The sequence below is a fragment of the Somniosus microcephalus genome, chromosome 3, assembly GCF_052327205.1.
Source record: "Somniosus microcephalus isolate GS21.2 chromosome 3, FLI_Smic_1.0, whole genome shotgun sequence".
Taxonomy (NCBI): Eukaryota; Metazoa; Chordata; class Chondrichthyes; order Squaliformes; family Somniosidae; genus Somniosus; species Somniosus microcephalus.
The window spans coordinates 231,804,068-231,820,569 of NC_140989.1; the positions used below are offsets into that span (position 1 = coordinate 231,804,068).

The window sequence follows — 16,502 nt, forward strand, 5'->3', positions numbered from 1 at the left end:
CAATCATACGCCGGGTTGCTGGCGTGTGCCGCCGGGCCAATCGGTGCGCGTGTGGCCGGGCTTTATCGTTCTGAACCGAGGTGAGTCGCCGCCATCTTGATTCCAAACTTTTCCTTTCTTTTTCCCGCTTTCTGCGTCTTAAAAAAAAACGTTGCTTTTAAAACAAATATTGTTTTTAAAAAAAATGATTTAGAAAGTAATTAACTTACCTAATCTCATTAATTTTCCTACCTTTCCCGTTTTTCCAGGTAGGCCTAGAAGCCTCGGCGTCTCCTCCGCACCCACGCCCGAGCTAGGCACCTCCCGGCCCCATTCGAAGGCTGGAGGGCCGAGCCTCAGCCCAGCGCCGCTAGTGTGCGCGCGCAGCAGGGGCTGAGACGTCTCTGGCTCAGCCGGGGGGCGGGGCTTGCTGAGCGTCCAGCGTTACCCTGGCAACCGGGCCCGCCGGACGTCTCGCACAGCCGCAATCGGCGGTCTTCACCTGGGGGGCCGCGCGCACAGCAGGAGCAGCTGAGACACGGCGTCTCTCTCTCTGGCTTGGTCAGCGTCACGGTTGCCCTGGCAACCGGGCCCACCGGCCGAGAGAGACGCCGCGTCTCAGCTCCTCCTGCGCGCTCAATCGGCGGTCTTCACCTCGGGGGGGGGGGGGGCCGCGACCCTCGGGGGGGGGCGCGGCCCTCGGGGGGGGGGGGCCGCGACCCTCGGGGGGGGCGCCCCCCGCCCTCCTTTTCCCTCCCCTCCCTTCCCCCTCCCTCCCCCCCTGCCCTCCCTTCCCCCCTCCCTTCCTCCCCCCCGCCCTCCCCTCCCTTCCCCCCTCCCTTCCTCCCCCCCGCCCTCCCTTCCCCGCCCTCCCTTCCCCACCCTCCCCCTCCCTCCCTTCCCCGCCCTCCCCCTCCCCCCCTCCCCCCCGCCCTTCCCCTCCTTCCCCTCCCTCCCTTCCCCCTCCTCCCTCCCTTCCTCCCCCCCTCCCCTCCCCCCCTCCCTCCCCCCCTCCCCCCTCCCCCCGCCCTCCCCCCTCCCCTCCCCCTCTTCCCTCCACCCCTCCCCTCCCTCTCTTCCCCCCAGTCGCGCGCTCTCTTCCCCCCAGTCGCGCTCTCTCTTCCCCCCAGTCGCTCTCTCTCTTCACCCCAGTCGCTCTCTCTCTTCCCCCCAGTCGCTCTCTCTCTTCACCCCAGTCGCTCTCTCTCTTCCCCCCCGTCGCTCTCTCTCTTCCCCCCAGTCGCTCTCTCTCTTCCCCCCCAGCCACTCTCTCTCTTCCCCCCAGTCGCTCTCTCTCTTCACCCCAGTCGCTCTCTCTCTTCCCCCCAGTCGCTCTCTCTTCCCCCCAGTCACTCTCTTTCTCTCTTCCAACAACAACATTCCCTCGAAAAAGCCTCGGCACCGCCGGGCACTTCAGCTAGTAGGATATAAAAGACAGTGAGCAATTCTATTAAGTGTGAGTGATGGTGAGCAATTCCATTGGGTTAGAGTGTGAGTGATAGTGAGCAACTCCATTGGGTGAGAGTGTGAGTGATAGTGAGCAATTCCATTGTGTGAGAGTGTGAGTGATGGTGAGCAATTCCATTGGGTGAGAGTGTGAGTGATGGTGAGCAATTCCATTGTGTGTGAGTGATAGTGAGCAATTCCATTGGGTTAGAGTGTGAGTGATAGTGAGCAATTCCATTGGGTGTGAGTGATGGTGAGCAATTCCATTGGGTGAGAGTGTGAGTGATGATGAGCAATTCCATTGTGTGTGAGTGATAGTGAGCAATTCCATTGGGTTAGAGTGTGAGTGATAGTGAGCAATTCCATTGGGTTAGAGTGTGAGTGATCGTGAGCAATTCCATTGGGTGAGAGTGTGAGTGATGGTGAGCAATTTCATTGTGTGTGAGTGATAGTGAGCAATTCCATTCGGTTAGAGTGTGAGTGATAGTGAGCAATTCCATTGGGTGAGAGTGTGAGTGATAGTGAGCAATTCCATTGTGTGTGAGTGATGGTGAGCAATTCCATTGGGTGAGAGTGTGAGTGATAGTGAGCAATTCCATTGGGTGAGAGTGTGAGTGATGGTGAGCAATTCCATTGTGTGTGAGTGATAGTGAGCAATTCCATTGGGTTAGAGTGTGAGTGATAGTGAGCAATTCCATTGGGTGTGAGTGATGGTGAGCAATTCCATTGGGTGAGAGTGTGAGTGATGATGAGCAATTCCATTGTGTGTGAGTGATAGTGAGCAATTCCATTGGGTTAGAGTGTGAGTGATAGTGAGCAATTCCATTGGGTTAGAGTGTGAGTGATAGTGAACAATTCCATTGGGTAGTATGTGTGGAGAGAACATGAGCAATTCCGTGAGATAGTAAGTAAATTGTTTGGAGTAGCTCATGATGTTATAAAGTGTCGGAGTTTTCTTTCTTAGCTTTATTTTCGTAGAATTTACAACCTATTTTTCGGCCACAGAAAGTTCCTGAAACTGCAGTGCTTGGAAGGAGGACATTGGGAGGAAGGTAGCTGTAATCCTGTGCTGTGTGATCCCCCTCCTGCCGTGTTTGAGGGAATGTACAACTGCACCAATGGCTTTGAGTTTGACAGCCGCTGCATTATTCACTGCTATGACCACACCGAAAAGGTAAGACATTTATTTATCATGAGATTAAATCAACTCTTGAGTCATTTCTCTTTGATTACAGTGAATTGAAAGGGAAGGTGAGAACAGGTTGACATCATCGCTGATGAGGCATTTGTTTATACTCAGTAGAGGTTGAGGGCGGGGGAAATGTCCCACTGGGTAGATTTTTCTTCCATGGGGATTTTTGGGCAGCGGACCAGCTGGAAGGCCCGGTTCATGTTGAGTGAATTTATGCTGCTCAAGGTGAGAGATGGGAGAATGGGGGCATGTTTTAGATGCAGGTAAAACTCCCTCTACAGCGACTCATTGTGCACTGACTGAAGCTCATCCTATTCTACCCCAGCTGACCCACTCGCAAATCCTCTCGCTGCAGAGAACTGCTCAGCTGATGTTTTTGCACGCAGCAGTACCTGAGCTGGTAAGGGCCACGATTGGCTGCATTTTCTCTTGAGTGGCTGACAGTGGTGTCGGTCTGAAGAGAGATGTAAGGGGGGCATCTTTTAACTGGTTTATGGTAATTTACCTGGCCAGCAGCCTTTGCCTCTGAGCTCTGACCAATTCCAACCTTTTACCTGGTTTACGGTAATTCACCTGGTCAGCAGCCTTTTTGCTGCTGCACTCTAAACCAATTTACAGACAGCGGTTTCGAATCGCTACCCCTCCTTCAGTTCTGAGTGGAGGAACTTATAATTAATGATTTTAAAACGGACAACTGGTTTGGATGAGAGAAAAATCAAGTTTTATTACCTGAATAAATTACAATCAAAAGAATAAACTATACCACACGAACACAGTAATTACAGTAAAACTATATAACAGGGGGTTGCAGACGGCGAAAACGAGGGATCAAATGGCTACAATGTTACTTAAACAATCTTAGCAATTACCCTAAAATCACCACCCCTTAACTCCTGCTAGGTTGCCTTGCCGAGGAGTCAGAACACCCTGCTCACCTCTGGTCCCAGGAAGTAAAGAGAGTGATAGCTTCTCAGCAGCTATCATATATGCCTTGTGAGCCCCCTCCCCCCTCTGCTGTTTGCCTGTCTGGGAAATTCACGCCCAAAAATTCCAATTCACAAGAGAAAAGCTGTGATTGGCTAACTCAAAGTGGTTGGACTGGGTTAGAGTCTGCACTGTGGGGCCGAAATGATCCCGCCCACATCCGGAGTTCACCTGGGCTAAAACAAAAGAGAATGCAACAGCCCTATAGTCCAATGCTGGGTGATTTAAAAACCCATTCATTGCTTAAACTGTAGCCTTTCAAAAGTCCATTCCAGGGTTTTAGTCTCTCATTGTGTGTCTGAGTAGTTCTGAATGGCTGTGTCAACATAACAGTTTCAAATCGATTGTCTTGCGGTCAATTCTCAAGTGGGCTAATCTCTTATGTAAATAAACAACTTCAAGTGCTTCTGAAGGAAACCTCCCTTTGATTGGCAGGTCTGACTCACAGCCCCTGTATCCGCCCACTTTTTCACACAGACAACATTACAAGCTGTACAGGCTTTCCAAACCCCACGGTTCTTGGCCAATGCTTTCTGTGGCCATTTTAAAACCTTTTGTGATTGCCCAAACTCCAGGGAACGATATTATTAATAAAGTACTGTCTTCGGATGTGTGAATATTTTCTACAGAGCTCCACGACTCCCGTGTTGTCCACGTTCGTTCCATCTCTGAACAGTCTTGTGCAGTTCTGGCACATTTTTAAAACATTGTAGACAAGTCCCATCACCCAATTCTTCGTCCACGATGTGGACCAATATTTTCAAATCTTCAGGGAAAATAGGGGAAATTTTGCAACCCCTACAGAGACACCCAAATTGGATGGCTTACAATGGAGAGGAATGAAACGGTGCTAAAACTATCAATGTCTCCTGGCACTTCAGACATTTATTTTAAACGTTTATACATTATTCCCATGGGGCACTTTATATTGAAACTAAACCCGCTATACTTTATCCAGTTTTTGCATGCAAAAGTATTAATGATCTAGTAACAAGATTTAAATGTAAAAATAAAAAAGCTACAAGCATGTCATTCTTGAGACATTATTCCTCGAGATGTGTGTATGAATCATAGAGGAGAGGTGTGAGGGATTGGAGATTTTACAGCTGACATTAAGCCGGGCGAATGCTAATGCCAACTGCTATAATGGAAATTACAACACAGGCATTAGGTTACATTTAGACAGTGTTTACGCTTGATTACAAATTCTGACATGAGTTTAATTTGCAGTAAACTATTGTCAGGTGAAGTAAAATACCAATTTAGTGATTATTGGGAATTGGTCTGATTGACTTTGGCCCCACTGAAAGAGGACGTCTATCTACTGCCTTTCACACCCTCCCGACATCTGAAAGCGCTTCACAGCCTATTAAGCACTTTTGAAGTGTAGTCACCGTTGTAATTTTAAGGAAACACGGCAACCAATCTACGCACAAGTTCCCACAAGCAGCAACAAGACAATGACCTGTTTTAGTGATGTTAGTTGCAGAATCGATGCTGGCCAAGATGCCGGCAGAACTGAAAATTAATGGCCGATACGAGTGTGACTTAGAACACTGCTTGAGCATGCAACATTAACAATTCCATGGTTTCAGCCTGGCCCACTGGTAACAGTTTTGCCTCTGAGTCAGAATGTTGTGGGGTCACACCCCATTCCCGAACATAGCAACAAGGTTAGACTCCATTAAAGCACAGTATGAATCTTGGATGTGGAGGCTGACTGTTGTTTGAATTGGACACAGTAAAATACAGTAAAGATATAACCTCATGCAGAGGCTGAAAACTACAGAATAACCTATGCAGAGAGGCAGAAAATGCTGAATTTTAAGTGGGTGCTGGAGACATTTTTGGCACATTGCAGGATAATGGAGGTACATAGTCTGCAACCTTTGGGACTGGCTCAGTGGAAGGCAATGGTCGTTTCTGGTCCTGCATAGTCCTGTGCTCCTAAAGAAATAGGTGGGCAGGGGGAGAGGATTTGTTTAAGTATGTCGAGTGATGCATCATAGCTTTCCTGGAACTTGCTTGATTGTCTTCGGGAGCTAGGGAGGAATTTCCTGCTTTTGCCTAAAATTAGCCACAGGATTTTATCGCCTCCACCAGGAGTTAGCATTACTAGTGATTGGGGAGGGTGGTGGATGATTGGGGAGGGTGGTGGATGATTGGGGAGGGTGGTGGATGATTGGGGAGGGTGGTGGATGATTGGGGAGGGTGGTGGATGATTGGGGAGGGTGGTGGATGATTGGGGAGGGTGGTGGATGATGTTGCACTGTCTAATGGAAAGTGTAAGTATTGATGGGGCTGGTGGCCTTTCTCACCTTTCTTCTCGCATGTATTCCAGAGTACTTCAAGGGTGCACGAATGTGTATGTGTGTGATTGTACCAGAGGCCATTTTATACTATCCGTGTGTCCATGCAAAATGGTTTGGGCTTCACCAGGTCTCCTGGCGTTTCGGATTTTCAGTTGACGTGTCGTTTCTGAAGCAAAGCCAAGCTGCAACCAGAGTGAAGGGCAATTTTTAAAGTCCTGCTGCGTGGGATTTTGTCGATCGCTCTCGGCCTTTCTGTATTGCCCGTAGGTCACTGGAGAGCAGCACTCAAGCTGAGAGCTCCCACGTAAAGGTGCCTCTCGTTTTAGGAATGGTGTGTGCTGCCATCGCCAAACGTGCTGTAGGAAGGTTGAAAGGAAAGAGGAGTGCTTTATTTGCTGCCCCTGACAGTAGTTGGATCATGGACATCCTTGGAGGTCTTGCCTCCCCTATGGACAAGGATAGTGGCTGGAGTTCGTCACACTTTCCTTGACTGTTTCCCCATTTGCACCCTCTACAAACTATAACTCACCCAGAATGCTATGACCCATGTTCCCGCTCACATTAAGGTCTGAGGCCCTCTTAGCCCTGCCCTCATCAAGCTGCACCAGCTTCCTATATCCCAGAGAATCAACTGGAAAATTCTCGTCCTCAAATCCCTCCTTATCTCACCTCCCCCCACCCTCGTGATCTTCTCAAGCCCTATATCCTTTTGTGCATCGTCTGGTCCTCCCGGCACCAGCCAATTTCTCATTCCCCACCCCAACACCAGTGGCCGTTCCTTCAGCCACTGTATCTTGGACGCCCCTACTCCATACCTCACTTGCACCAAGTCCTGTTCAGCCATCACCCCTGTGCTCGCTGACCTACATTGGCTCCCAGTCCGGCAATGCCTCAATTTTACATTTTTCATTCTTGTTTTCAAATCCCTCCATGGCCTTGCCCCTCCCTATCTCTGTAACCTCCTCCAGCCCTACACCCCTCCGAGATCTCTGTGCTCCTCCAATTCTGGCATCTTGTACATCCCTGATTTCCATCGCTCCACCATTGGCGGCCGTGCCTTCGGCTGCCTCCGCCCTAAGCTCTGGAATTCCCTCATTAAACCTCTCCACCTCTCTGTCTCTCCTCCTTTAAAACACTCCTTAAAACCTAGCTCTTTCCTGTCCAATATCTCTTTATGTGGCTTGGTGTCAAATTTAGTCCTGTGAAGCGCCTTGGGATGTTTTTACTACGTTAAAGGCACTGTATAAATGTAAGGTTTGTTGTTGTCATTGTTGCTCTAAAGCCCACTTAACAGCCTTCTATTTGACCACTTGCTATTGAGTACCCAGTAAGGCATTCTGTCTTTCTGTATGCAGCGAGCTCTAGACTGTTAAATTTATTATTTACATTGTTGATATGATGGGGTTGGTGGCTGTACCTCATGCCGACCACTCAAAACACACTTTCATGGTAAAATTGAACATCTAGGTTCAGTAGGTTCATGAGGACTGTGTGTGGTTTTGACTTTTTTTTGGTGTTAAAAATACACTCTTGGGTGGCAATTACAAAGGAACACAGTGTACTCATTATACCTAGGGCACGATACTTTCATATGTTTGTAAAATTAAAACTTTATTGGATTTCTTTTTGGGCCAAAATGCACGTGCAGTGATTGCCAATTGGATACCGCATCCCAGGCATAGCAAAGTAATACCCATCAGTCCACAGAACGAGCCGTTTGAGCAAGCAGTCCATGGCAATTGAATGGATTCATGTTCTTCGTGCCTTAATCCTGAGAAGTCTCGGAAGTCATTCCTATCAGAAGCTGAACTTAAGCGTCTCCTTGTTAAAGTTCATCATTAAACTGGATTCACTTGTGTCTGTCACGTGTTTATACAACTTTTGAAAGGTTAACAAGACACATGCAGACTATGGCCTAGAAATTCAGTTGTTAGCACCAGCCGCTAGCGCCTTAGGAGGAGGAGAAGTGGGGCGCTAAGCGGCTAGCGCCCGGGCGCGGCGTGATCTGCGCCTCTCGCGAACTTCAGTCAAGATTTAGCGGCGGCGCAAAACCGCAGCGCCCGCTCAGCTGCGCGCGCAGATCCTGACGTCATTTGATGGTGCAACGCCCTTGGTGCGCCCCGAACCGGAACTTCAGTGGCGCCCCCCTTCTGTGTGCCTGGCGCCCCGAGCGACTGGTTGAGTGGAACGGTTCCCAGTCGCTGTGGGGTGCGGGAGGCACTATTTAAAGGGGACTCTTCCTGCATTCTTTGTGGCAGCCATTTTGTTCCACTCCTTCTGTGAGAGAGAGAGAGATTTGGAGAGAGACAAAGGGAGAGAGCTTTCTGCTTTGACTCGGCGCTCGCACAGGTACTTCTGGCTTCAGGCCAAAGCTTTGCACTTGGATTTAACTTTCAGTGCCATAGCCTTGAGTCGCCACATATAATGGGGGCTGCAATGGGTGGAAATGTTGTGTTTCTGCATTGCATTCAAGGGGCTCAGAGACGCCGAGAGAGAGTGCCAGTCATGGCCAGATGGAGAAGGGCCAACAGGCGTTGGCACAGGAGGCCTTACCCACCCAGGGTCTACCGCCAGCAGTTCTCATATCTCAACATGTCTGAGGAGCAGTGTGTTCGGAGGCTGCGATTCAGAAGGGAGGTGGTCACTGAGATCTGCCACCTGCTTCAGAGAGATCTGCAGCCACAGCTGAGGAGCAGGACATCTCTGTCGGTGGCAGTGAAGGTGACAGTGGCTCTCAACTTCTATGCCACCGGCCCCTTCCAATCCGCTACTGGGGACATTGCCAATATCTCCCAGTTCGCGGTACATTGCTGCATCCGCCAGGTGACGAATGCCCTCTTCAGAAGGAGATGTCAGATACATCTCCTTTCCCATGACCCCGGACAAGCAGCAAGAGCGTGCAATGGGATTTGCAAGAATAGCAGGCTTCCCAATGGTCCAGGGCGCCATTGACTGCACACATGTGGCTTTGCGGGCACCTTTACAGAATGCCGAGGATTACCGCAACCGGAAGGGATACCATTCGCTCAACGTCCAGTTGGTGTGTGACCACAGGCAGCTCATACTAGCTGTCAATGCCCGCTTTCCAGGCGGCAGCCATGATGCCTTCATCCTGCGCCAGACTTCTGTGGCAGACATTTTCGAAGCCCCTGCTCACCCAGGAGGCTGGCTTGTCGGGGACAAGGGCTATCCTTTGTGCACCTGGCTGATGACCCCGCTCCGTACACCCAGCACCCCTACTGAAGAACGATACAATGACAGCCATCAAGCGACCAGGAACATCATTGAGCACACAATCGGCGTGCTCAAGCAATGGTTCCGCTGTCTGGACCATTCCAGGGAGCCCTTCAGTACTCGCCTGAGCGAGTCTCCCATTTCGTTATAGTGTGCTGCATGCTGCACAACCTGGCTATCCTCAGGACTCAGCCACTGCCAGCAGACATTGGAGGACCACCAGAGGAGGAGGAGGAGCACCAAGATGGGAGGGAGGCACAAAGTGCAAGGGCCGTCCATCGGCGGATTATTGCAAGTCGGTTCTAGGCCCCCTCTCAGGGAATGGTTGTGACACTGAAAGAACATGAATGGAGCCGCTCGGCAAACCCTCAGCCGGTCAAGGCAACAAATAGTTCAAAGTGCAAACATGGACAATCTGAATAAAGACAATTTTTTATTTTACAAACTCTGTGCCCTTCCCGCATGACAAACAAATACAGAGAAACCCCCCAAAAAACAGTCAGACACATAACTGGCTCTCACAACCTGGAGAAAATGAAAAAACCAGTTAAACAAAAATGACCATGATCCTTCATATAAAAAACAAACACAACATTCTCGGCCTTCATATAAAAAACAAACACAACATTCTCGGCCTTCATATAAATAAAAACATTTTGCCACACCTTCTACTTTTTCGCCTGTGAGGGTGATCCGTCTCGCTTGCGCAATTTGCCCTTTCCCACCCTGCAGCTCCTCCTCAATGGGACCCCAGTGGCTGCAGCAAGGCTGGGGGAAGGCTGCTGAGGGTCAGATGGTGAGTTGGCAGATGCCCTTGGGGGACGGTTTGGACCAGCTCTGGGCCTGGAGGGCCCGGCTGCTGACTGCTCCAACTCTGCTTGGGCGGCAGCAGTCTGTCCTACAGGTGGTGGCAGCTGCAGTGGAGGAGTAACAGTGTTGGCAGCAGGAATGCTGCCACCTGACAGAGCACAGGCACTCCCTGGTCGGCCGATACACTGGCACTCGCACGGGCCAGCACTGAAGCATGCGCAGCAATCTGCTGAAGCACAGACTGCTGAGATGCTGCGCCGCGGCGAGGGCCCCGGCAATTCTTGGCCAATCCAGCGAGGGTGGCAGCAGTTAGTGCCCATGTGGCCCTGATCTGTGTCTGCATCAGACCAGCCAGTGATTGCATGGCACGACTAAGCACTTGGCTGGAAGCCGCCTGTGCTGCCCCGAAGTCCTGCAGACTCCTGGCCTGTGCTGCCCCGAAGTCCTGCAGACTCCTGGCCTGTGCTGCCCCGAATTCCTGAACACTCCTTGCCAGTGACTCTATGGAGTCAGGGATCCTTGCCACTGCAGCCATGAGCTCAGTGTGCCTGCGCTCAGCCTGGGTGCCCATTTCACCAAGGAGCCGCACCTCCTCGGCGCTCACCGTAGCAGGACTGGAGGCCACACTCACCCTCCGGGGAGAAGGCCGCCGAGCTTCCCCACCCCTCCCGTGTTGCTGCAGCCCGCTGGGCCCGGAGCTTCACCGTCACCAGACCCTTCCCCCCTTCTCCCCTCTAGGGAAGATGTGTCCCCATCATGGCCATGTGCTGCCTCGGCTGAGGGTGGCACTGATGGGCCGACTTCCTCTTCCTCCTCCTCGAATTCTGAATCAGTCGCAGTGCCAGCTTGAGGGCCCGCCTCCTCACCTGGCGATTCATCATCTGAAAGCAGGGAGGCACAGGAGTTGCTTTAGAGTGAGGACAGGGCGGCAGCAAGGGAGGCATGAGTGCTGCAATGCACTGCATTGGTTCGAGAGTGGCAAAGGATGCTGGTGTGAGGCACAAGTGGAAAGAGAGAGGTCAAAAAGGTGATGACCTTACCATTGCTGTCCAGAACGGGGTCAGCATCTCCAGTGGCGATGGGGCCAATCAGCCGGCCTCCCATTATCCGCTCCACTCGCTGCTCCAGGTCGCTCAGGTCTTTAAGGTCAGGACGGCCTCCCCCGGTCCATTGCTGCTGCCTCCGATTGTGGGTCAGCTTGCCCTGCAAGGGAAAGGACGGCCTCTGAGTACAGTGTCAAGCCCTGATCTTGCCTGCACTGTCTCCCATGGTGGAATAGCCCTGACAGTGTCAAGCCCTGATCTTGCCTGCACTGTCTCCCATGGTGGAATAGCCCTGACAGTGCCAAGCCCTGATCTTGCCTGCACTGTCTCCCATGGTGGAATAGCCCTGACAGTGTCAAGCCCTGATCTTGCCTGCACTGTCTCCCATGGTGGAATAGCCCTGACAGTGTCAAGCCCTGATCTTGCCTGCACTGTCTCCCATGGTCGAATAGCCCTGACAGTATGTAAAGTGGTGAATGTGCATGTGATTTTCACGAGCGTCCCATAGCTGTTGGATGAGGGCTGGGCATTGGGGCTTTCAGGACCCTTTGGCCGTAAAGTGAGGTGCCTATGCAGGGATGAAGAGGATACAGGAAAGGGTACTCGCCCTGACAACCCGACTGAGGTCGTTGAACTTTTTTCTGCACTGCGTGGGTGTCCTGGGGACCAAGCTGTTGGAGGTCACTCTGTTTGCCACCTCCCTCCAGGCTTTTCTGTACTCGCTGGGCAGCGGCCTCCTACCACTGTCAGGGAAGAGGATAGGTCGCCTGCACTCCACTGCGCCAACCAGAAGCTTCAGGGCACCCTCGCTGAAGCGCTGCGCTTGCTCCCTGGCCTTCTCCATAGTCGTGGGTGTAGCATTCTTGAAGCAGCTCTGTTTAGGCCTAGATTCAGGGCTGCAGTGTGCAGGGCGTGGGTGCAATCCAAATCGACCCTCCCCCTTTAAGAGCTGACCGGCGCCAGCGTGTCTGCCTTCAATCAATAACTCGCCGCACCTGCACTGCGCCCGCCCTCGGTGGTAGTGCCTCAGCTCACCGGCTTAGTACCTTATGATAGTCGTGCACCGCCTGCTTTAGCGCAGCAGCAACCTCTTGGGGTGATGCAACTCAATTTCGGCGAAGGTGGCGCTAAGTTGCGCTGGCCGCCGCCCCAAACGTGGTGATACTGAATTTCTAGGCCTATGTATTTTTATTAAACATAGCTTCACAATTGATTGCTAGCATAGATTTACACTGTCAAGAGCGCCATTCTGTGCCGTGCTTACTGTAGCTGTGGGGGGGTTCTGGTTATTTTATCTTTTGGCAGGTTGTTGTGGGTCATCAAAGTGAGGGGCAATGGTGCGGGGAAATGTCGCATTGTGTCCTATCTCCGGCATCCTGGTGTCAGCAGCAAGCACTTCCGGGTTAGGTATTGCAAAGCCTGCTGGAGAATAAAGCTCTCTCTACTCTGCTCCAAAAGTAGGCCTCAGCTCCAGCCTCAGGACATTGCCTCCACCTCCTGTACCAGTGTGAAACTTTCATCTCTATACCAGCCATCCTTGCCAAATGGGACACGAGTATAAAGCATGGAAGAATACCAAAGGGAACAGTCAGAGTACAAGTAAAGTTTTATGGGCTTATTATTTAAAATTGTCTTGAGGTATATTTACTTTAGATGTCTAGTATGTGTCCATCATATAGCAGACCTCATGTATTGATGCAGATTTAAAACACTCTTTAAAAGATGATAAAGAAAACCAGTCATTGATGAGCTGCTTGACATCTACAAACAGCAGAATCCAAACTGCTGTCTGGTTTACCTCAGCAGTGTGTAAGTAGTTACAGTTACCTGATTTGCCTTTTTAGATAAGTGACCTTAAAGGCATGGGCCAGGCTTGCAGCTAAACATTATAACTGTGCTGCCGGCCCGAGACTGCCCCTAAGCAACACCACGAAAGATCCACTAGTATTATAAAGATAATGGGGCAGTAATTCGGGTCGGTGGCTTGCCGCGCGTGCAAGCCCCCGATATGCACTTACCCGACGCGCCTGCCGTTCACCTCCAGGGACGCCTGGAATTCCATTTTGAAACAGAAGAATCCCGGGCAGCGCTTGACGTCACGCCGCCCAGGAGTGCAACCAGCGCGAAGCCTGGAGCGCGCTGTGCAAGTGAGACACGCCCCTTAAGGTCTCATTGTAGTAGGACACGCCCCCAATCTCTCCAAGCAGCTGCAGAGGACTTTGTAGTTACACAGCTGCAGGGAAAGTAAGTTATCTGCTATTTTATGAATGTTTTGTGAACTTTTATAAAATTTTAAAAACGTTTACATTATTTGAAGAATCTGAAGTAGTTTTAAACAGAATTAAAGCAATTTAAAGACTTTTAAAAACCCTAAAAGAATTTTTTAAATTCCATTTATTTATTTAGCAATGTCGTCGTCATACGTGTCTTCACACTGTTCCCTTTGGGGAACTGTATGAAGTGGTGGAAGGATTTATGGCCGTGATTAACGCTCATTCCGTGACCGTAACCATCTTTGAACCAGCCATTAGGGTGGTTAGTCCTATGGCGGGAGGGTTTTATGGGCTCCCACAAGCTATACAAGGAGGGGGGGCCACCCACACCCACGGACGCAAATATCCCGCTGGATGTCAACCCAGAATTTAGAGCCGGAGCTCCGACTCCACTTGCCGGGACTGTGTGGAGCGGGGTTCGAAACCCTACCCCGTCTGGCCCAGCGGCGGGGATCCTACCGCTACGCCAAAGGCCCAATCCGATTAGCAACGTGAAATGGCTGGAATGAGCACAATTCACGGCATTAAAAGAACTCACAATTGAACTGATGATGACCTCAGCAATCTCCTCAACGAGGTGGAGGCGCAGCGCCTGCTCATCATTGGTAATGAGAAGTCAAAGGCGCCGCAAAAAGGACAGATGATAGCTTGGTCTTTCAAGTGGCAGCATAGGGCTCCAGTCACGGGGAGGGAAAAGGCGCAGGAAACGTATGGGTGTCACCTTTTGCGCGGAGTGGGCCTTTTGCGTAGCGGTAAGCATCCCCGCCGCTGGGCCAGAAGGAGTAGGGTTTCGAACCCCGCTCCAGACAGTCCTGGCAAGTGGAGTCGGAGCTCCAACTATAAATTCTGGGTGGACATCCAGCGGGATACTTGCGTCCGCGGTTGTGGGTGGCCCCCCCCTCAGATGGGTTGTGGGAGCCCGTAAAACCCTCACGCCGTAGGAATAACCACCCTAATGGCTGGTATGAAGATGGTTATGGTCACGGAAGGAGTGTTAACGTGGCCAGAAATCCTTCCACCACTTCATACAGTTCCCGAAAGGGAACAGTGTGAGGATACGTACGACGATGACCTCTTGCGCAATGCACCTCCTTGGACCCTCAGTCGCAGATGCGAGGGGGCAAATCGTGCAATTGTTAAATTTTTCATTTTATTGACATGTAAAATGTTGGCCCAGTAATTCCCTTCCAAACGCGCGAGTACGGTCGGGGTACTTACGCGTCTGGCCGGCGGAAATGCCGGTTTTCAGCATGCACAGCGCATGCGGGGAAAACCGGCATTTCCTGTCCTCTGAACGAAGGGGTTCAGAGGCAGAACGCGTGCGACTGTACAGGCAGCGTGTGCGCAGTAAAATTCGCCGCTTTCATTCATGCTTTCAGTGAGGTCAAGTCCTTACAGCTTACACATGCAAAAAGCATGAGTACAGTTGCTCCAGAGGCTGCGGAGGAAGATATTTCTTATTGTGGAGCTTCTGAAAGGCAATATTTTTGTTTGGGAAAGGGAGGAAAGTTATTTTAAGAAATGCTGAGGTAAGTTTTAAAGTTTATTTTTGTTTTTTAAAACGGGTTTTCAGTACTGTAGGTAGAAGGATCAATTGTGGCTATGTGAATTGAATTTGCTGTGTTTATTAAATGTAAAAATGACTCCAACATTTTTAAGAAAGAAACTTTTCATCAGTAATATATTCTTTAAAGTAATTATGTATGTATGTCTGTATATATTCCTTTGCGTGTATGTATATACTCTACTTATGTGTATGAATGTATGTATTTGATTATGACTTTCAGAGAAAGTAACTTATTGGAAAATCATAATTAAAATTATACATTCATACACATAAGTAAAGGAATATAAAACATACATACATATACGTAAAGGAATATATGCGGACATACATACATAATTACTTATTACTGATGAAAAGTTTCTTTCTTAAAAGTGTTGGAAATGTTACATTACTCATTTTAGAACACTCATTTTCACATTCAATTCACACAGCCACAATTGCTCCTTCTACCTACCGTACTGAAAACCCGTTTTAAAAAAAAAAATTTAAACTTTAAAACTCACCTCAGCATTTCTTAAAATAACTTTCCTCCCTTTCCCAAACAAAAATATTGCCTTTCAGAAGCTCCACGATAAAATATATCTTCCTCCGCAGCCTTGGAGCAACTTTACACATGTTTTTTCAAGTGTAACTTGTAAGGACTTACCCTCACTGAATCCATGAATGAAATCGACGAAGTTCACTGCGCAAGCGCTGCCTGTGCAGTCGCACACGCTGTGCCTCTGAACCCCTTCGTTCAGAGGACTGGAAATGCCGGTTTTCTCCGCATGCGCTGTGCATGCTGAACGCCGGCATTTCCTCCGGCCAGACGCGTGAGTACCCCGACCGTACTCACGCGTTCAGAGAGGAATTACTGGGCCAATGAAGCAGTCCATGCCCGCATGCAACAAGACCTGGACGATGTTCAGGCTTGGGCTGATAAGTGGCAGGTAACATTCGCGCCACAGCAGTGCCAGGCAATGACCATCTCCAACAAGCGAGAGTCTAACCACCTCCCCTTGACATTCAATGGCATTACCATCGCTGAATCCCCCACTATCAACATCCTGGGGGTCAACATTAACCAGAAACTTAACTGGACCAGCCACATAAATACAGTGGCAACAAGAGCAAGTCAGAGGCTAGGTATTCTGCAGCGAGTGTCTCACCCCTTGACTCCCCAAAGCCTTTCCACCATCTACAAGGCACAAGTAAGGAGTGTGATGGAATACTCTCCATTTGCCTGGATGAGTGCAGCTCCAACAACACTCAAGAAGTTTGACACCATCCAGGACAAAGCAGCCCACTTGATTGGCACCCCATCCACTACCTTAAACATTCACTCCCTCCACCACCGGCGTACCGTGGCTGCAGTGTGTACCATCTACAAGATGTACTGCAGCAACTCACCAAGGCTTCTTCGGCAGCACCTCCCAAACCCGTGACCTCTTCCACCTAGAAGGACAAGGGCAGCAGGCGCATGGGAACACCACCACCTCCAAGTTCCCCTCCAAGTCACACACCATCCAGACTTAGAAGTATATCGCCGATCCTTCATCGTCGCTGGGTCAAAATCCTGGAACTCCCTACCTAACAGCACTGTGGGAGTACCTTCACCACACGGACTGCAGTAGTTCAAGGCGGTGGCTCACCACCACCTTCTCAAGGGCAACTAGGGATGGG

General features: G+C 50.3%; 1 protein-coding gene across 1 annotated transcript in view; it reads left to right on the forward strand.

Moving 5' to 3' along the window:
* pappa2 (pappalysin 2) overlaps window positions 1-16,502 on the forward strand; it is a 514,150-nt gene that overhangs the window by 369,232 nt on the left and 128,416 nt on the right. The window contains exon 18 of the mRNA XM_085977999.1: window positions 2,431-2,599. Within this exon, the coding sequence (XP_085834125.1) occupies window positions 2,431-2,599 (169 nt within the window). The remainder of the gene's footprint in view (window positions 1-2,430; window positions 2,600-16,502) is intronic.